Source organism: Indicator indicator, chromosome 4, assembly GCF_027791375.1.
Source record: "Indicator indicator isolate 239-I01 chromosome 4, UM_Iind_1.1, whole genome shotgun sequence".
NCBI lineage: Eukaryota > Metazoa > Chordata > Aves > Piciformes > Indicatoridae > Indicator > Indicator indicator.
The window spans coordinates 36,074,514-36,095,850 of record NC_072013.1 but is presented as its reverse complement, the minus strand read 5'-3'; the positions used below and the strand labels follow the sequence as shown (position 1 = coordinate 36,095,850).

Genomic DNA, 21,337 nt, shown 5'->3' with positions numbered 1-21,337 from the left:
CAAGCTGTTTCCTTTAAGAAAATGGTAGTGTATAATTCAATCTGCGTGTTTACAGCCTGCACGATGGCACCAGCAATCTGCCTGCCTTTCTGCTGTAGTTTGTTGCCTACCTCTCACAAAGGAGTGTGACCCTGAAGAGGAACTGTGACCCCACACAAATAGGAAAATTTTGCAGGATAACCACACAGTGATGCCAGAGAAGATGCTGTATCAGTCACTGGACATGGTGAAGAATGGATCTGGAGTCTTTCTCTCTATAATGAGAATAGAGGACACTTTAGGGCTCCCAGGTGAGGAGATGAGGAATGTGCAGGGTTGTATGCACTTCAGATATCTACTCAGGGAGCTCAGCCTTTCTGGTGTCACATGAATTTTAGTGCACACAGAACCATGTTGCACACTAACTGCTGCTTATATTTCACTAAACTGTGGGCAAAGACAGGATGCTCAAAGAAAAGGATTTATCTTTCTGAGACTTTTTGATGCACACAGTTTATCCATTAGTCTCTGAAAGGTCGGCCAGGACTTGCACAGCATTTCTAGCTTTGCAGTGGAAACCTCAAAATACCTGAAGTGATTCTATCTTTGAATGAATGGTAGTCAAAAATCCCTAAGGAAAGCCCACATGCCATTTGCAGCCTGCAGAACCTTGATAACACATAATGGTGTTTTGTAATTGTAGTGTGGTGTTTAACTGAGGTGCTGTGTTCCAGGCGAAGCCCTTTGTACAGTCACTGGCATTATCGCTCTTTCATTCAACTGCCTTCTAAGAAAGAGCAACCTCCATTGAAAAGATTTTAGGTTCATGAAAGTGAAAACATGCTGTTGGGGGAATGTTACATCCAGCTGTAGCAATCAGTCAGCTTCTGGTCCACTCACAAATGTTAAATGCAAAGTATGCCTTTAGTTTACTGGAACTGCTTTTGGATTCCTTTGGCATTGTGTAACTTGTACTACCAAGTGTCTCCAAGCTCTGTATTAGCATCAGTACTACTGTTGGATAGGCAAAATCCACTTCAGAGTTTCCAGTTTAGATCTAAAACAAAAAACAAAACAAAGAGTGATGCTGAAGCTGAAATACACCCAGCATCACTCCTTAGCCTTTGCAGCTGTGCTGTTTGTGTGGAGGACCATCACACCTCCACTCCCACTGTTTCTCATGCGGGTAAAGAGGCACTTGAACAGGATGCTTTATGTTCTTCGACTTGGAGTAGCTGGCTTCTCTGATGGTGAAGATAAATGAAGGACTAACTCCCAGTTTTGACTGATGGAAGTTTGAAGTGGAGCTTTACCCCATTTTTTGCACGCATTGAATAAGCCAGACAGTTAGTACTGCAGCGTGCTTGGTGGCCAGGAATTTTTGCAGCTCTGTTACTTTATCTAAATCATGATTTTTATTGTTATCTACTGTGTAAATTACATACTTTTAGACACTTATATTAGTGTTTGTTGGTCCTGTCCTAAAATATCCTACTGTTCCTGTTGCAAAGAAAGGTACCAAACAGTCTGATATTCGCTTAATGTGACTGCGGTGCTCGGCTTGAACAGAGTGGTGTGGAGTCTTCGGAAGGAAGGGATCCCTGCATCTCTCTCTTAGAATACATGTGCACAGACGCATCTGTATGCTTGCACACAGACACTTACCTAGACTACAGCTGATAATAGTTCCATGCCACTAATCTGCTTGCCTGTTCTTTTCTGTAGCCCAGATGATTTACTGAATGCATTGAATGAGGGTATCAGCCGTGCTGATGTGATCATTACATCAGGAGGTGTATCTATGGGGGAAAAGGTATGCTAAATTTAAGTATGACTTGCTACAATATATGTAAGAATTTGAAGACAGAGTCATCAGAGATTCTACCTTTGTATTAATGTTTATTAAAAAAGGGATTATACTTTTTTTTGAACACTTAAATGTGAATTAATTAAGAAAATAGTCCTCACTGCTATCCTCATTCTCTTTGTTCTTATTGCTGTACTGTAGTAGGCACAGTACAACAGGGAAGATTTTATTCTTGATGAGAGTAATTTGTAAATGTGTTTATTTAAGGATGATTTATGTAGTTATGATGAGGAAGGTGCTTGTTTAATAGTACATGAAGGCAACAGACTTCTTTTTATTCCTAGAACAGGTGAAATGTAGACAGACTAAAGCAACTTTGAAAGTACTCCGGAAAGCAACCTGAGTGTGCACATAGCTCTTTCTTAACAGATCTGTTTCCTGAATATACCAAAGCTATATCCATTACAAAAATAGTTTTATCACATTTTGTGCCTGTTAGTCCTACAGGGGCAATGCATACAAGACACAGTGAGCTGATATATTTGCCTTTTGAATCATTAACAGAATTGTTGATTGAGTTCCTGTTGGTAATCCCTGTGCCAAAACCATCAAAGAAAATAGGGATACACAGATGCTGGTGGGGCGTAGATGAACCTGCAGGACATTTATTAATCATGACTTATGCGAAGGAAAACTCAGATTACTTTTTGATCCCAGGCTGAACCTGTGAGTTTGGCAGGTAAAAGAAACATCTCTCCTTTTATAACTAACAGATGCTAAAGACAGTCATTAGGAGATGGCAAACATGAGTGCTGTTTTTGTCACTTTTCTAAGTAGAAATCATATTGTTGGATACATCACAGAAGTGGAAAAGCAGTTAAACCAGTGCCAATTTCTTTCAATCCCATTATTGTCCTCAGTATTCCTGGAAAAATAATCAAGGACAAGTGCTGGTCTTTAAATTGGGAAAACAGGGACATAGTGCAGACACAGGAAGACTAGGAAACAACTGGACTGGTGAATGGTCTTGCAGGCATTTATGCCTTCTGGTTAATTTCTCCCCAGAGTGAATTACAGGCAACAGGATGAAGTCACTAGTGTTCCTCTCATGGTTTTATATACCCACTCTGATTCTGAGCTTTCAACAGTTTAGATGAAATAATTGTGAACATCCAGAAAGTAGAAAGAAAGTAAAAATGGGGTTAATGCAATCAGTAATTGAGAATTCATGCCTGGCTGGGAAAAAAAAAAAAAGTAGTTTCTGCTTTCCAAGTGTGTGAACACACACAGACCTGCAAAGGAGCTTCAGATTTATTGCTTCCAAAGCCTGTTTTCACAGATGACTGCTATATCCTGTGTCTTTAATCTAACCAAACACAGCAGACAGGATACTGCATCTTTGAGCACAGCAATTGTCAATAAAGGCTAGAAATTTGATTTGTTTTAGTAACTGAACTGACTGTTTATGCAAAATCATTTTACTTGAACTAATGCACAAGCCACCCACAATGTCTCCTTTTTAAGGACTCTTAAACCCAGCCACTGTAAATAAGACCATGTCCCCAAGAAATTACTATAATTACAGTATCCTGGAAAACTATGATTTCTACAGTACAGTATTGATTTCAAAATTACTAGGAGATCTCTGACTCTCCTGCTAGATAGCTTCCATGGCAAATGTTAGATGATTTGATGATTGCAAAACTTAACTTTGAACCATAAAGGCTTTTTTCCATCTTTGACATACAGAATGTTTTAGGAGTAGGCATTTGTGGGGTCCTCTAAGATTCTGATGCTTCAGCTGACTATATATTGCTGTGTCTTCATGGAGTCAGGTTTGGCACCTAATATAAGTCTGTTCTTTACCTCTTCTGTTTGAAAATGCCTCCATTCAAATAAAGGAATTTCCCCACTGGACTGTAGCACTGTAAAGCTGTGAAAAGTCTTTCATCTTCACTTGCTACTAGTTAATTGCTTTGAATACTTAGATGATGCAAACTACTTTGATGTCACTTAATTGATTTTCTTTTTTAAATTTAAACAGGACTATCTTAAGCAGGTGCTGGATATTGACCTTCATGCACAGATTCACTTTGGCAGAGTTTTTATGAAACCAGGGTAAGAAATCTTTCTTCTTAAGCAGTAAAAATGGAGGCTATATTGGGCCAGATAGCCTATATGAGTGTTTCAGTAGATTTCAGTTTTACAAATATATGATAAACCACATGGTAGATGTGAAAAAAAGCAAAGTCAGTCTTGTTGAGATTAGTCATCATCTTTATGGGTGAAATTACAGTATTACAGTACATGAAAGGTTGGAAGGGACCTCCAGAGATCATCGGGTCCAACCCCCCTGCTAAGGCAGGCATTAACTGAAACAGTGAGATTACTTGTTATCTGTAAAAAGTATGATAACTGTTGCAAATCAGGTTTGGGGACTAGAGGAAAACTGGCATGGGACAAGACTGGCTGCAGTCTGCACTGTGATCACAGAGCTCAAATATTGAAATTGTTATGAAACTGCCAGGAAATACATGGACATTTAACAGCTAGTTTACTTAATAAGCACCTCCTTTCACTTCAGAATTTTCATAAGTCCTTTCACAAACAAGCAGTTTTTTGAGAGGGGTGGAATGATGGCTAATTTATCAAGTTTTATCCAACTGGCACATTGAGCATGGTAGTTACAAAGCAAACATAGTCCCTTATGTGCTTCCTTTACCTTCAGCATTGCTTTCCTTTGCTGTAGCACTGCTAATTAATGACTCTGGACATGTGCTTGGCAGAGAAACTACCTGTACTGAAAATAGGGTTCCCTTTCACAGCACAGCACTGGGAAGATGTCTGCAGCTCTGCCTCAGTAACCATGGAATGCATTTTGTTTTCAAGCTGGGTTGGCATGATTCAGCAGCACAAGTACAAGTGCAGTTTTTAGGAATGATTCCCTACAGCCCTTAACTGTTGCCAGGAAGAAGAACAGAAAGGGGGTGTTTGCTGTGAAAAAAATACTTTTACTCTCTCTGCACACAATTCAGTAAAGAACTGCATGTGAGTTTGGTGCTTGTGCCACCATTACTACCACTGTCCTTCCATGAAAGGAACAAGTGAGCTGAAAGCATGTTTATTCCTGTGTGGGATGTAGCCCACGCATGGAAATTTCTCACTGCTTCTTGTCCTACTGCTACAACTGATTTGGGGAAGTCCCAAAACAGGGTTCTGCACTCCAGCCTCTGCTGCTGACAAGAATGGATAATCTGATTTGGAGAATTGAGAATATTGTGCATCTGGCTTCTCTGAAGGCAAACAATTCTTTCATCTGAGATCCCTCTGTAGACTTCTAGCAATAATTAAAGCTTCTCTATCTAGATATTTAAAAATTAAGAAATCTGATTTTCCCCAAACATCCGTTTTCATTTTATGCCATAAGGAAGGTGTTTCTTACTACTGTAACTGTTTCTTGCTACTGTAACATTTGGTCATCTTATGTTACTGAGAGTGTAAGCACTCTCATTTCCATTGGCTATAGTGCAATAGCAAATACTGTGTCTTAGTTTTTAGTGATTCTGTCTTTAAAAGCCTTAGATATGAACTGCGATTACTATATTGGGAAAAATTCCCCTGAATAAGTTTGAAGAGCAAAGCCAGAGTTTGCTTTCTATGCCTGTGTGTCGATGTGCTACACGACTGCAGAGTGATGCCTGGGACGTACTGTTCCTACGCTTGATCTGAAAGTTGCTGAGCTAATGTAAACTTATACCTTGTCTAGCAGCACTGCTAGAAGAAAGTACTAGAAGACTTTTAGCAATCATGTGGAAATCTCATCTGAGAAGTCAGAGTTTCCAGTAAATAAGAATTAGCAACTAGATTTTTTTGTGCCTTATATGAAAAATAATCACAGCTCTGTAACTGCATAATTTCAATATTACTTCTTTGCTACCTGGCTTCTGGCATGAAGACAGGCTTTAGATTTTTGATTACTACTTCATCTTAAGTGTTTCCTAACTGGAAGCAAATTCCTCTGTTTAAAACTTCACAGCTGAATACCAAGCAAAAGGGTTGTTCTGTCATCACAAAGAGAGGATTATACTCCTCAGCAGGTGCTGACAATCTGATGAGAGATATGGGGTGTTTGAATTTTCAAAATGTTTGTTATAATAGCATAACGATATTCAGTCAAAGTCTAGGGCAGTTATTTAATAACTTTCTTTTCCATAGCCTGCCAACAACTTTTGCAACTCTGGATATTGATGGTGTAAGAAAAATAATCTTTGCTCTCCCAGGTAAGATGTTTTGTGGATTACTTTTGTTGCTGTGCGTTGATGACAGACATGAAAAAGAATAGTGATGTTCCACAGCACCTGTGCCTGCTGTTGGCATCCCTAGGGATGGTGCCTGTAAGGTTTTCCAGGAAATTTCCAGAAAACATGAACTTACAGGAATATACTGAGGAGTTCTTTTTTTGCTCCTTCCCTGAGAATCTGCCAGTGCAGAGGCCCTTATGATTTCTTCCAGGCAACAATTTCCTTGGGTTTTGTAAATAGTACTGTGCAGGGGAGGGGTGTTTTTCTACCACTCCCGCCACCTTCACAGTAAGCATTCTGTGCACGCAAGTCAATGCATCCACTCTGAAGTATTGGAAATGGGGACAAAAATGAGAGGGTACCAAGGAACACATCACAGAGGAGCCTGTTTTCTCATGATCATGCTGTGGAAGCAAGAGAGGGCAGCATCGCTTCACCTCCTGCAGCAGCCTGGGTCATTGCCTCCTTCAGAACAAACCTTTCCCTAAGGATCTGGCTGCAAATCCCTACCCTCCTAAATCATGAGGATTTTCTTTTATTCTTACTGTACTCCCTCTGTGTGGATTTCTGACTACATAAAGAATCCTGTTCTTGATAAGATGGTGGATTTCAGAAGTATTTCTAGTGCTTTTTCTTGCTCTCGTTGCTGCATTACATTTTTTTTTTCTGGGGGAGTGATCAATGGAGCATCTGTCTGATTGTAGTATTTGTTTTAGAACTGTCATCTAGGGAAGTCTAGATGGGTAAGACAAGTAACATTTGACAGATGTTGGCCATGTATCTTGTGAGTCAACAGAAAACATAAATCTGTAGAATTCTCCTCTGAATTTGTACCAGAGAATTTTGTCACTGTGTTAGGGAACTGCAAGTTGTTTTTCCATATGTCTTGGACATCTTAGTCGTGAACCAAAAGCCCTGTCAGCTAGGAAAATAAACCTGGCAGCAGCCCCAGACTGGTCTAGGCAGCAGAGGAACATGGGCAGTTCTGGTCAGAGCAGAATTTCAGCACACCATTAGCCAGAGAGTACCTTTCCACAGGTATACTTTCCCAGTGCCACGCCAGCTTCACATGAAACATTCCCTGTACATACCATGAGTAGCTCTTTAGAGTCCTTTGGAGTGCAGCTGCTATAAAAACATTGAGATCACTTTCATCATTTCACAGAGTAAATAACAGGAGTCTCCACCAACTGTTCTTGGTTCTACAGGCAACCCTGTGTCAGCTGTTGTCACCTGCAATCTCTTCGTTGTTCCTGCGCTTAGGAAAATGCAAGGTATCCTGGATCCTCGGCCCACCATCATCAAAGCCAGGGTAAGAAGCTTGTTCTCTGTTTAACAAGTCTGTCAACATGCAGAAGCACAGCTCTTTGGGTTCTGAAAGGCTATTTTGTTTAGGGATTCTGGACTACCTCTGCCAAATTGAAGGAAGTTCACACAGAGATACCTTCTCCATCTCTGTTAATTATTATATTCTCTCCCGTCATTTCTGAGAGCTAGGTATTCATCTAATGCAGCAGGATACACAGTGGCAGGGGAGCCACTTGCTGCCTTTTTAAACAGAATAACTTCCTGCTTAAAAAAAAACGTTGTTTTAACCTGTGGTAAAAATTGCAGAGTAGTCTGGGGATGCTTAACGAGCTGGATAGTTCCGTTTGCAGTAGAACACGCCGACTTCAAAGCCCTTCTGTTCCTGAGTTATTTACACAAACAACCCACATGACTTGCACTCTAAGCAATAGAAATCTCTTAAACTCTTCATTTTGTGGATATTGTCACTGTTTAATACAGATTCAAGGCATGTTACTGCCATGTATTACTCTTCTGGTTTTGATTCCAATAAGGACCAAGGTACGCATTCCCCTTTATAGTTTTCCTAGTGTTCCTAGCTAGGCACTCTTCTCTTGCTGCTTATCCCATGTCTCTCTTTTGCACTTCCTGAGGCATCCACATTTTTATCTCACGGAAACTAGACTGGAAATTATAAAGCTTTTTTTTCCAGAGAAATACCGTTTTTAAACTCTCAGTAAAGGATCAACTTTGGTGTATTGCACTTGATGCATGCCGACTCTATCACACTCCTTGATATAATATTGCAGTTGTATTTCCCTTAAACACTGCAGTCTCTGCCTTCTACAGCTTTTCCTCTAGCACTAGACACCATCTGACCTTAAAATAAGAATATTTTTTTAAGGAAAAGCAGTTGGGCAGGCAGTGCTGTGAGGTCAGTGCAATCTGAATGACATTGTCATCCTTTCTTTGCTTCTCCTACAGTTATCATGTGATGTAAAACTGGACCCCCGCCCAGAATACCACCGGTGCATACTGACTTGGCATCACCAAGAACCACTGCCTTGGGCACAAAGTACAGGTTAGTGCCCACTCACACTCACACAGGTCCTTGCCTTCCTGCACATAGGTCTAAGGACATCTAAGGGTGTGCACATCTCTTGTGTGTAACCTTCCTTACATGGGCTTTGCTGGCACACTTGTGCATGGACATACATCTATGTCACTATAAAATTCAGTCATGATGTGACTGAGCAGCTTAAGCATTGAAGCTCCCTGCCTTTATAGACACACCCCTGTACCATTGCATACATGCACACATTTCTTCTTATAAACATCTCCTCTTGTTTACTTGCACTCATGGGTGCATTTTCTTATGTTTGCTCTTGTGTGGGTACCAGACAAATAACTTGAGGCCTAGGGAGAAACAATACAAATCAAAGAAGTGTGATTCTTGCTAGAGATGGCAGAAGCTGTGTATGTTCTTGCCAATCAGACTGAGATTTTCATTAGTCGTATTTCCCACCTAGGCATACTTCTGGATGCTCAGCTGTAGTTGAGGTAAATGCTACACTGGAATACAAGTTTAGCTGTGTACTGCTAGAAGACTGACTCTGCCAGTTTCTCAAGAGATTCAGGTCCTTAAGCAACTAACCAACTATTTACTACATCCAATTGCTCTATACAAAGTCTCCACAGGGAAAACATTAGCTCAAATTCATCTTACTGTTTACTCAAGAGAAGGTCCTTACTGTTGACTCTCAAATCACACAGCCTCTGACATATTGCCAGGTACAAGTCAAGGTATTACACCTGTAACACTGTATTTGGGTTAGCTCTGTTTTGTTGTGCTGTTACTCAGACTGTCTAGAATGATTTCTCTGTCAGTCTGGAAGTCTGAAAGCCAGGAAGCTAAAGGGTGTGACTGTTTGTCGCATTTTAATATGATGCTGTTTATCTTCAGGACATGTTGTGAAGCCCAGAGTCCCAAAGAAACCTGTTCTTTCCTTGTGGTACATGTTACAGATCTGTGCAGCCAGCTACCTTAACAGGGTCCAAACCTATGATCCCACTGAAAATAGCAAAGTCTGAGTGAAGGTTTCCAATTCCTCTTTTGTTAGTTCTCAGGTTACAGCTCAAGCTGGGTGTCTGTGCAGAGGGACCCCTACCCCCAGATTGTGCCCTCCAATTACACCTATTGCAATTATTTCATTTGAATTCCGATTATATTCCAATATATTCCATATACATTTACAGAATTGAAATATATTCCAAATATTCCAATTATATCGGTGCCCAGCACCTGGTTGCCAAGCCCAAACACTTGACTCTGGTTGGTGATCTCTTGATTTCTTACTAGTTTCCTTTGTTGCTGGGCTGGCCTTCTTCTGAAGTTACCTCATTCTCTTTGAATTGTTTTCTTGTTCCTTATCTTCATTCTGCTTGCATCTGCTGAATTCAGCTAGTTCTGTGTTAGCAGCATTAGTTTCACTCAAAAGTTTACTCTCTGCCAGCTCTTGTAACATAAGACTTAAACTACTTTAGCTACTAGTGCTTAGCTAGTAATGCCAAACAGGACTATTCATAGAGGAGAATCCAGTCATTCAAACTCATTCTGTAACAATATATTACAAATATTCTAGGCTGTGCATTTGAGTCTGAAATTAGGTACGCAAATGGAAAAATAAAGTCATTTTGAAGGGATTAGAAACTCCAATAGAAAAGCAAGTTACTAGACAAGATGTGAGGTGCAGAGAATGTGGAATGCTGGATAGGAAAGCAGTTAGCAAGAGAATGAGAGTTTTGAGAGTCAGAGCAATGAGGGGCTAAGTAATGCTCTGCAGAGTTCATAGAATCATAGAATCAACGAGGTTGGAAGAGACCTCCAAGGTCATCCACTCCAACCTATCACCCAACCCTATCCAATCAACCAGACCATGGCACTAAGTGCCTCATCCAGTCTTCTCTTGAACATCTCCAGGGACAGTGACTCCACCACCTCCCTGGGCAGCACATTCCAATGACAAATATCTCTCTGTGAAGAACTTCCTCCACACATCCAGCCTATACTTCCCCTGGCACAACTTGAGACTGTGTCCCCTCATTCTGTTGCTGGTTGCCTGGGAGAAGAGACCAACCCCTACCTGGCTACAACCTCCCTTCATGTAGTTGTAGACAGCAATGAGGCCACTTCTGAGCCTTCTCTTCTCCAGGCTAAACACCCCCAGCTCCCTCAGTCTCTCCTCATAGGGTTTGTGTTCCAGACCCCTCTCCAGCTTTGTTGCCTTTCTCTGGACACATTCCAGTACCTCAACATCTCTCTTGAATTGAGGGGCCCAGAACTGGACACAGTACTCAAGGTGTAGCCTGACCAGTGCTGAGTACAGGGGAAAGAATAAACCCCCTTGTCCTGCTGGATGCCATTGGCTCTCTTGGCCACCTGGGCACACTGCTGGCTCATCTATCAACCAGCACTCCCAGGTCCTTTTCTGCCTGGCTGCTCTCCAGCCACTCTGTCCCCAGCCTGTAGCACTGCATGGGGTTGTTGTGGCCAAATTGTAGAACCCTGCACTTAGCCTTGTTAAATCTCATCCCATTCCATGTTTCCGTCCACCTCGGGACAGCAAGGTGCCTGCTCCATGGATAAGTCAGCGACAGGAACATCATTGTAAGATCAGCTCTTGCTCCCACATGGTGTGTTGCAGCATTTGGAACCAATGGGAAACCCAACTGCCATTTTTCTCTCTCTCCTTTAGGGAATCAGATGAGCAGTCGTCTGATGAGCATGCGGAGTGCCAATGGACTGTTGATGCTACCTCCAAAGACAGAGCAGTATGTGGAACTTCACAAGGGGGAGGTGGTGGATGTCATGGTCATTGGAAGGCTATGATGTCACCAGCAAGAAGCTTTGATGCATGTCCACATATCATTGACTGTATCCTGTAATATGCAATGGCACAGCTAGTTTTTCTGATTTGGATAAAAGTTGATCAGTATAGTCAACATCTTGAATTATATTTCAAATGGAACTTAAATAAATACCTTTTAAAAAAAACCCTTTAAAACAAATCTTAACAAAGAAATTTATTCCAATTATATCAAAGCAACTTTTTCCTTTTCTTGCAATTGCTTTGCGTGTTCAATGCTAGTTCTAATAGCGGTAGCTTTTAGTAGACAGCAGTAGGTGCCTGCAGAACTTGTGTTTTTTCTCATCTTTAAGATACAACTACTTATGCTCTTAAGACAAGGCTGTCTGCTTATTTACACGAGCGTAGGAAACACTTGGATTTCCCTTATTAGTATGCTTCATAACCGCTTCACAGAGAGCTTCTGCTTGTTCTTTATCTTGTATCTCGTGTTGATGTGCACAGTGCCAAAAGCAGAGTGGCTGCACCGGGAACCTGATGAAGCCCCGAGGTTTCCGCACCTCGCCGTGCATTCAGGGATCTCTCTTGTCCCAGCAGCCACCCAGCTCAGTACTCTTGGGCAGTAACTGGATACCTTTTATTTCAACAAACAAAAAATTGCTTCCTTAAGTGCTGACAGCCTTTTTAACCAATACATTAAAAATGTACAGAATTAAAAACAAAACAAAAAAAAAAACAAAGACTCAAAGACTGATCTTGTACAGATATTAGTGTTACCAGCATTCATGTGGAAATTAAATGAGCAAAGAAATAAAACTAATGTTAAACAACTCTGTACCATAACATTTTCTGTAATGATATTGAAACTTAAATGAATAAAAAAAATCCTCAATCATTATTTAAAATTTCATCTGTTTAGCCTTGTTGTTTGAACAAAAACAAAACAAAAAAGTGGTTTCAGAGGGTATTTGGGGTGGGGGAAGAGGACAGGAGGGAAGGGAAAGCAGTATAGAATTGAGGGCCTCCCCTCATGGTACACAATGAGCTCTCACTCATCTCACAAGGGACAAAATGGAAGCAGCTTTTGTGGGAGTTTACAGCTGGACTGGGCAAAACTGGAGAAAACTTTTTTTTTTTTCTATCTAAATTGTATAGCAGTTGCAAATAGCCCTTGTGCTGCTCTGTGTCTGATTAGGTAGAGGTGTTTCTGTGTGTTTTTTTTTTTTCCATGAGATGATACTGGGATGTTTCAGACCATGACAGATGATGTGTTTTGGTAATTTCACACTTCATCTGTGATTAAGACCATAATAACGTGCTACAACTCCTTGCTTCTTAGAGTTCGTGGGTAGCATGCTATCCTATCAACTCCGTTCATGGAGCCAGAAGACTTCTGTAGTATATTTTGAAGACTTAGGGAGGACACAGAAAACTGTGTGAACAGTTTTCAGTCCTGACTGTCACAGTGGGCCAGACCTGTAGTTCTATGACAACCACAGAGGACATCCCCAAGGCTGGTTTTAAACTCAGACTCTGTTGTGCAACAGCCTGGATACTCCCTGAACAGGTCATAGCACAGTCTGAAGGCAGGTGGATAAACACTAGTCTCAAAGACACTCCAGGGACTGATCATTTAGAAAAAGTCACACAATTTGCTGACCATGGTTCTGTGTTCTGGACTACATGCCCACATTGATGATGTCTGTGTGTTTCTGGTACTGAATTAAATTAATGAATGCCTGTGTTGACTGTACCAATATTTTAAGCCACAGAGGAAGGGAGACGAGTTCACTCCTCTCTGAGAAGTAACATAGAATACTGACTGTTGTAATGCAAAGGATTATTTTACAGTTCAGATTTACTATAGGCAGCACACATGCTGAAAATTAGAAATTTATAAAGGACACCAGTAATGACAACCTGAGGGATGATTGTTCCTGCAATTGGAGATGCTATCAAAAGATAAAAGAAAGATGTGAGGAAACCTAGCCAGAAACATCTTGGGTCTAGGTTGCATTCAAACCATTACTTAAAACAAATGTGTCAGAGAAGAATTGACAGTGCTTGCTGTGTATGGCTCTGTTTAAACTGTATCTTGGCATCGTAATGCTTAATGACCAAATAAGGTACTTAGAGGTTAAGAAAGACTTTTTTTTTTTTTTCAAAGTCACTGACAGTATAAACTGGCTGGCTCCTATAATGTCCTCTGCTTGGTGTTCAAAGTTTTTGGCAAGAAAACAAGCTTTGCACTATCTGAAAGAGAGGCACACACCTCAGCTTTCCTTAACGCTGAACGCCATAGCAGTATGCTGGGGACGTAGGCTCTGGGAGCCATATAATAAATCATTATTACAATTCTGACTTGATTATCAAACCTAAAATCTGAAGAATTTACCTCTGTTCTTGTAATATAAATGGATACAAATGTGAGAGAAACAGATATATTCAAATGATAGTTTTAATATTCCCAGCTTACAGTTTCAGGGAAGGTTGGAAGCTTCAGAAAAGAACTTAAGGACAAATGGATCTTCAAGTACCTGGTTACTTCAGTTCAAGGGCTGTGACTTGCAACAGGAAACATTTTACAGAATGTTTTCCCTATTTTTACTTTTCTAGATAAAGTTTTTGCAGCATCAAGGTAGTAACTTACTTAACAAGAAGCAGTGCCAACAATGGCTGAAGATAAGATTGGCATTCCAACATCAGTAGCAGTCTTACAGCATTTTCTTCAGTGCCTGTATATGGGAATGGTCAGCTGCAGTGAGCCTTCTGATATCAATGCCAGCACTGGAAGAGCAGGAACTCTGTCTGAGAGTTGAGCCTTTGGTGGGACATTTTGTTTTGGATGCCAGGCAAAGATGGCCCAGCGCTTCCTGTGGTCCTCTGTCATATTCTAATGCTCAGCTTCTCAAAACTAGCACCACCACCTGAACTGTTAGCGAGGGGTTTTGATAGATAAGAGAAATATACATTAAATCAAACAAACAAATCCAACCAACCAACCCCCCCCCCCAACATATCACAGCTTTGTTTTCTTACATAATAAAAACACTGAGGTGTTTCCAGCTGCCTGTATTTGCAGTGGGCAAAGATAAGCCAAACAAAGTGCCAGATAGCAAGAAGCTGTAAGTATTGGTTAATGCTGAAGACATATCTCTCAGGAATTGCATAAAGATTTGTCAGCAATCGAGTTCAATGGTTGCTAACAGACAGAGTCTCCTCCTTGGCTTAATTTATTTGGTGTATGTGGATATACAGCTTTGTACTCCCCCTGAGGAATTAGATGGGAGAGTGAGAGCATCAAATGAAGAGTCAGAGCCCAGTCCAGGCTGTGTTAGAAAGCAGTAGATTGGGCTGACATAATGATCCTCACATTCTTACTGTTACCTGACAGGGGACAAAGAACAAGAAGGAAGCAGGTAGCTGTTGAGATGCACAAAACTTGCCCCAAATTTAGTTTTTCCTTAGCTGGACATTTGAAACTAGTTTTTAATAGCAATAAAAAAAGCATGAAAATTGTCTGTCATTTATGTTGACATTTTCCTGATATTTCCAATAGATTTTTGTTCCAAATTCAGGAATATATTCCTAATCTAACATTTCTTTTTGAGAGGTTATTGTATGCAGTTCCCCTAAATTCAGGAAATAAACTCTTTGTTTAAATGCTTTATATCTATGGTAGTTTGCTTGAAGCTTGCTACAACCAGAAAGTGTTACTCCCATGAAAAAGCTGCATTTTAGCACTACAAGATAGCCAGAGAAGAGCATTTATGCATGTAGTCAAAGAAAGCAGAGACATTTCTAAGAGGTGACAACAAAATGGTCAGTTGCAACTACTGACAAAGGAAGAACAATTGCCTTAACCTCACGATGAAGAGCTGCCAGTCCTGAATTGTTTGGAAACCCCTTCACCTTCCAGTCACTTGTGCCAGCCAGTCTCAAAAGACAAAATGCAGCATTTACACCCCTTCAGCATGATAACACATTAGCTGAACTTCCCTATTTGCTCAGTGTGAAAAAATCCACATTGTTGTTTTTCCTATATTTTCCTTTATGGATTTCTTGGTGATTTTTCTTTCTTTCTTTCTTTTTCTTTTCCCCAAACATGGCATCTGTTTTCTAGTAAGTATATCCCAGAAAGGTGAGTCCCCATACCACATTTAAACTCATCACTGAAATGCAGGCACTTCTCAGCTAACTCATGGAGAGGAAAAGCCTGTGGGGTTTGCAAATGTTACAGACTCACGATGTGCTGCCAGTTGCATGTTTTCTGAAAGGGCTTAGTGGCTCTTACTTAGCATTAGATTAAAACTTGCTCAGTGCCTTCATGCCATATTGCACACAAGCTGATGTGACAGCTGTATAGTGCTGTCCAGGATGCTGTGCAAGGACTTTTGCACAGCACAGGCAGCCAACTTAATTTTTGCAGAGTTAATTCATAAGAAAAAACCCGAAACCTAATTCTACACCAGTAACTCCACAGGTAGTCTGAACATACCAGAGAAGCAAATGCGCTGGCATGATCTTCATAACAAGGGATTCAAAAGTAGAATAGAGTAACTTCAACAAAAGTATAAGAGAAGACAGAAGGTAAGTATGTATCTGTGCAAAAGCTACCTTGGAAACAACAGCATGGTAAGGCCCAAAGCACAGATTTACTCCTTTGGTAGGTGCAGAAGACTGCCAGATTGAGAGCCACGTGCAGATACATTGGCTTCCGTTTACTAAAAAAAAAAAAAAGCTTTAGTGCAGTGCTGACATGTTCCCATCCAATGTTACACAAAAACTGAACTACCACCACACCACGCAAAGCAATGCTGTGCCCCAAGATGATCTGAAAGGGTGCCATTACCAACCAGAAATCAGAAAAAGCAGCAAGACAGATTAGAGTTACCACACAAATGATGTAAAGCTTTTCAGAAACAACACATTATTACCTGTCTGACAAGAGCATTTCCCAGCTGGGACGTTTGTCTGTTGAGGCAAAGTAATCAGTGATTTCACTATGTTGAAATGTGCTGCTGAGCACTAAGCAACAATGTGCAGGCCAAACACAGGAGACGCTAGCCTGGTTATTTACAACTTCCTTCATAATCAATGGCTATTACCAGCAGGAAAAAGCAGCTTCTGTGGGACAACCTGAGAAAGTGCCGAGAAGGAGACAACGTAATGCCAGCAACTTCTCTGTGCTGTGTAGCGTGTGTGCTTTCAGATTTTTGTTAAAAATTAAAAATTCTCCTGCAAAAAAGAGGCTCACACCTCAGGAAGAAAGAGTATAAATGCCTGGTAAGTAGATAATGGTTCCTCTTCCAGATATTACCCCTAGCATCCAATATTTGTGGCAAGAACTCCAATACGTTCACATTGTGAAGCAACATCTCCTATGTTTTGTCCAGAATTTGCTGCCTCCTGGTTCTGTTTAATGCTTCTTAGGCTTTTGCATCAAAGCAGACAAAGAGATTTTGCCACCTGTAGTTTTACAGAGGGCTGTCTTCTGGATTAAAAGTCCTAATCTATGTAGTCTGCCCTTCATGATCATGTTCCACATCCAAGAGTCCATAAAGTGGCTTGTCCCTGTTGCTCTTCTTTGTACCCTTTTCAGTTTTACTGTATTCTGATACAAGGAGACCAGAACTACACACAGTCATCACTATCTCGTGTAACTGCACGATGATGACTTCCTTTTGCTCTCTACTTCCTAATAGTTAATTTTTTTCCTTCAGTGCTTCTGATCAATGCATTTTTGTGGGCATTAAAATACTGATAACCTTAAAGCCTTTTTCTTAATTGGCAGCAATCAAACTAAAACCAGTAATTAGGACAGATCAAGAAAATGTTTTGCTTATGCGCATCATTTTACTTTTAGCTGTGTTGAATTTCCTCAGCTTCCACTCAATTTTGAGCAATCCCTTTGCAGTTCTTGGTCCTTGTAAATGAGTAATTTAATCTGATAATGGAGACTGCACTGATTACTTCATCTGAGAATCTGCTCTATAGAGTGTGAAAAACCCTGCTTTGGTAGCTTGATAGCTATGTTATAATACTGATACTTCACCTTATTAAGCCTAATCTTTTCTTGAGGTTTATTGCCAGCTGGATTGCCCACTGGTGCTGACAGGCTCTTCATCTGTGTTCTTTTTTAAGGATGCTGCTGCGTTACTTTGGAGAACCGCTAGCTGACGTAAGAAATCCCACCTAAGGCAAGACCACCCTTGTGCATACCTGGAGAAACTGCAGTGAAAAAAAAATGGGCTGAATATTTTGATACAACTTTCTTGTATTTGAACAAGGTTGCTGGAACAGGCATGTTCATGCTGAAGACTGGTGGGATCTTGGGATGTGGATCTGCAGAGTCCCCTGGTAGGTGCACATGCTGTACTCGGAAATGAGCTCACAGGAACATGTAGGTGAGTGAGCTGGGGCCAGTGCTGATTCCAGCCAGCTGTTTGTGCTGTGCGGTGCCTTTCTGCAAGCATGGCCTGTCAGGGCTTTGTGTCAACACTAAGTGGCTGTTCATCACCAAAGGTATTGAATAATAAAGAATGGCCTGAGATCTGCCAGTCTTTCATAAGGGAAGAGGTAGACATGCAGATGCTGTGGTACTTGAACCCATCTAAATGAAAGGTAGTTGGCATGGTACATCCATGACTGACTTTCTGTAACTTACTGCCTGCTGGCCAGATCAAATCAATTTTCCCAATGTGCTATGAAACACCAGAGAACAGAGCAGAAGACAGTATTTAATATGTTCTTGGCAGCCTGCCTTCTTAAGGAGTCATGCTTGATGCCTTCCCCATTAGCTGGAGTTTTTCTAAGACATGGTGGGTTGGGATAGATTTAAAACAACGACAACAAAAATAATAGTCCTTTGCTGGGGGAACGATGAAAAGCCCACCAACAAAGGAGCATATAGTGGATGGAAGGTGGTCAAACCCAAGTAACACCTGCCCCAGCTACTCCCAGGCCTCATTGCAGGAGGCATGAAGCTCATCACCACAAACCCAGGGTAGTCAGCTGGGAACCCAGTTTCAAGACTCAAGGGAATGCCCTGACTAGGCCCCTCCTGTGGCTGTTGCTGGAGTGCTGCAGCCCCTGCTCAGGAGTGAAACCCATCAACATGAGGCAATGGGCGGGCTCTCACAACCACCTTTCAGACTTTGGGGATTTACTGCCTGGGAGCATGGGACACATTATGGGATGCAGGGGAAAAGCATTTTTAGGATTGCCCAAGATTTAAAGCGTTTAGGAGAAGAATCAAAAAAAGACTGTGGGAGAAGCTAGCTACAGGGCGGACCAGGGGAGTCTTGGATGGCTTCTGGAGAAACCATGGGGTCTGCGGGTCACAAGACCCATGTTGAGAGGAAGGATGGCCTTGACAAGTGCAAGATCCTACACCAGACTTGGGGCAATCCCAAGCATAAATACAGGCTGGGCAAAGAATGAATAGAGAGCAGTGCTGAGGAGAAGGGCTTGGGGGTACTGGTTGATGAAAAGCTCAACATGAACCAACAACATGCACTTGCAGCCCAGAAAGCTAACCAAATCCTGGGCTGCATCAAAAGAATCCTGGCCAGCAGGTCAAGGAAGGGGACTCTTCCCCTCTGCTCTCATGAGACCCCCATGCCCACATCCTGTGAGACGGCAAATCCTGAGACCCCACAATTCCACTGAAGACATCAGAAAAAGGGAAGACCCTGCAGAAACCCCAAAACCACACTGAGACAACCCCACCCCCCCAACTCCTTAGGGACCCTCCTAAGATGCCCTTGGGAGCCCACAGGAGGCCCTCCAGAGGCCCCCAGATGCTTCCACATGCCCCCAGAATCCTTTAGATGCCCCCAAATTCTGCTCCCAGTAATTCAAATATCCCTTTCCAGGGCTCCCAGTAACACCAGTGGCCTTCCAGTTCCTCCAGGTGCTCCCAGTAAAGCCCAGATGCCCTTCCCAGCACCCTCCCAGAACCCCAGTGTATCTCCTCTACTATGTAGAAAGGCTTCTAGAATATAAAAGCAAATCCTAAGTAGAGCCACAGAGAGTTTTGAAACATAAATATAAAATGTGTATCTTTAAATTAGTGGATTTTCTTGTGTGTGTATCTGTGGTGTTTTTTTTTGTTTGTTTGTTTGTTGTTTTTTTTTAATTTGAATGGAAAGACCTCTGAACAGAGCCCAGCTGAGCTGCTCCCCAGGCACAGGGGCAAGAGAAGCCCTGGAACTGGTCCGTGTTGGAGGGCTGTTAAGGGGGTCTGCTGTCATCTAAAGTGGGTCTGGGGATATCAAAGGGAATTAGGGGGCATCTAAAGGGTTCTGGGGGCATCTATGGGTGTCTGGGGGCCTCTGGAGGGTCTCCTGGGGCTCCCGGCGAGGTCTCTGGAGGGTCCCGAAGGAGCTGGGGGGGCAAGGGGGGGGACTATGTCTCAGTGTAGTTTTGAGGTCTCTATGTCAGCTCTCCACAGTCTCTCGGTGGTTCTGTGGCGTTGCTAGGGTCTCAGTGTACCTAGTTCTGCGGACTCTCCCGCTCACTGCTACCGCCTTGTGGGCACGACCAGGTACTGCTTGCTGCTAAGGGGTCTGAATGGGCTCCGAAGGGGTTTTTTTTGGACGTCTAAAGGGGTTTTGCGGACATCTGAAGTGGTCTGAGAACCTCTGGAGGATTCCTTGGAGACTCCCGGGGGGTCTCTGGAGGGTCCCGAAGGAGGTGGTAGTGGGGTGACAGTGAGTGTTAGGGGTCTCTGTGGGGTTCCAGGGTTTGGGGCCCACAGGATTTGGGGAGGTCTCACTTTGGTTTTCGGTGTCCCTGCAGCCCCAGGACCCCCAGCCATGTCTCCCCCGGAATCTAAAGGCGAGCTGAGGGAATATAAAGGGGTTTAGAGGGTGACAAAGGCAGTCTGGGGACATCTAAATGGGTCTGACACACAAAGACAGCGCTGCCCTCCCCAAGGTGGCATCACACTCCTCAAGGCAGTACCGCCTTCACGAAGTTCGCTCTGCCCTCAGCAGCATGGCGCTTGCCGGCCCGTCGTAGCCACCGGGATCCTCATCCCCTCTGCTTTCTCTGCTCTGCTTCAGGTCAGTGCCAGCCTCTGCTGCTCTCTGGGGTTCTTCTGTAACAGGGGGGCGGGGCAGGTGTCAGTCTGCAGCTGTCTGGAGGGCTCTGCTCCTCAGTGTTCTCCTAGTCTCTCCCAGTGCTCACAGTGTGACCCCAATGCCCCCAGTCTCTCCTAGTAATTCCAGAATCTCTTTCCAGGGCTCCCTGCTGCTTCCTGGTCAGGGCTGTCACTGTGAAGATCACTGGTTGTGTGAGCAGCCACAGGTGTAGTGTTTATTTGTGGAGCCAAGCCTTTCCTTCTTGTGGGTTAAATGATGGAACCAGAGAAAAAAACCCAGCGGTGCAAGGAGCGTTGGGCCTATACTGGGTTAAAGGTGGAGGCTGTGTTTGCTGTAAAAGGGTTTTGGGTGTGCTGTGCTTCTATGGTTTTTTTCCATGTTGTTTTACTTCAGGGATGTATTTAGTATAATTTCATTTGCACGTCCCACCTGAAGAAGCGGAGAGCTGTTGCTTCTCACTTGTGGTACAGTCTTAAAGGACAGGTAGATGACTGTCACTGCTGTTCTAATGATCTGCTGTTGCTGCAGGAAGCCCTGGCCACAGAGCCCAGGCCTGGAACTCTGGCAGGCTGCTGAGTAGCCCTGGGTACCTGCGAGCCACCATCCAGTCCAGGGGGAAGGAAATGCTCTCAGTTTCCCTGGCAAAGCTTCATTTTCTTTCTCACTCACACAAGGGGTCGGCGAATCAGTTGATGAGCGGAGATGGATCTGAGGCACATTTTAGAGGACCTTGCGTAAGTGTCTTGTGTACGACTGAGAAGTTGGTGCTCGTTTCTGCTGAGAAAGAAGTGCTTGGCTGTGTTGTGTTACATCTTCCATCCAGCTGTACTCTAAAATCTCTCTGAGAACCTGTGTTGGCTTTGTAGAGTGCACCTGTGGGGGGAGGTGTTTGGGCACTGGGAGTCTCATGTTCCAAGACAGAGAAAACTCAGCTGTCTTTCTGCTCTTTTAAAGTCTAGAAAGACGCTTTCAGGGTAAAGTGTAGGGTGA

The 21,337-nt window shown here is 42.6% G+C and overlaps 1 protein-coding gene across 8 annotated transcripts in view; it reads left to right on the top strand.

Moving 5' to 3' along the window:
• The window catches only part of GPHN (gephyrin), a 296,879-nt gene extending 285,616 nt beyond the window's left edge, over positions 1-11,263 (top strand). For all 8 annotated transcript variants that reach the window (XM_054400806.1, XM_054400803.1, XM_054400804.1 and 5 more), the window contains 6 exons: positions 1,705-1,792; positions 3,831-3,904; positions 6,002-6,066; positions 7,296-7,399; positions 8,359-8,455; positions 11,130-11,263. In XM_054400806.1, coding sequence (XP_054256781.1) covers positions 1,705-1,792; positions 3,831-3,904; positions 6,002-6,066; positions 7,296-7,399; positions 8,359-8,455; positions 11,130-11,263 — 562 coding nt within the window. The remainder of the gene's footprint in view (positions 1-1,704; positions 1,793-3,830; positions 3,905-6,001; positions 6,067-7,295; positions 7,400-8,358; positions 8,456-11,129) is intronic.
• Positions 11,264-21,337: the final 10,074 nt, after the last annotated feature.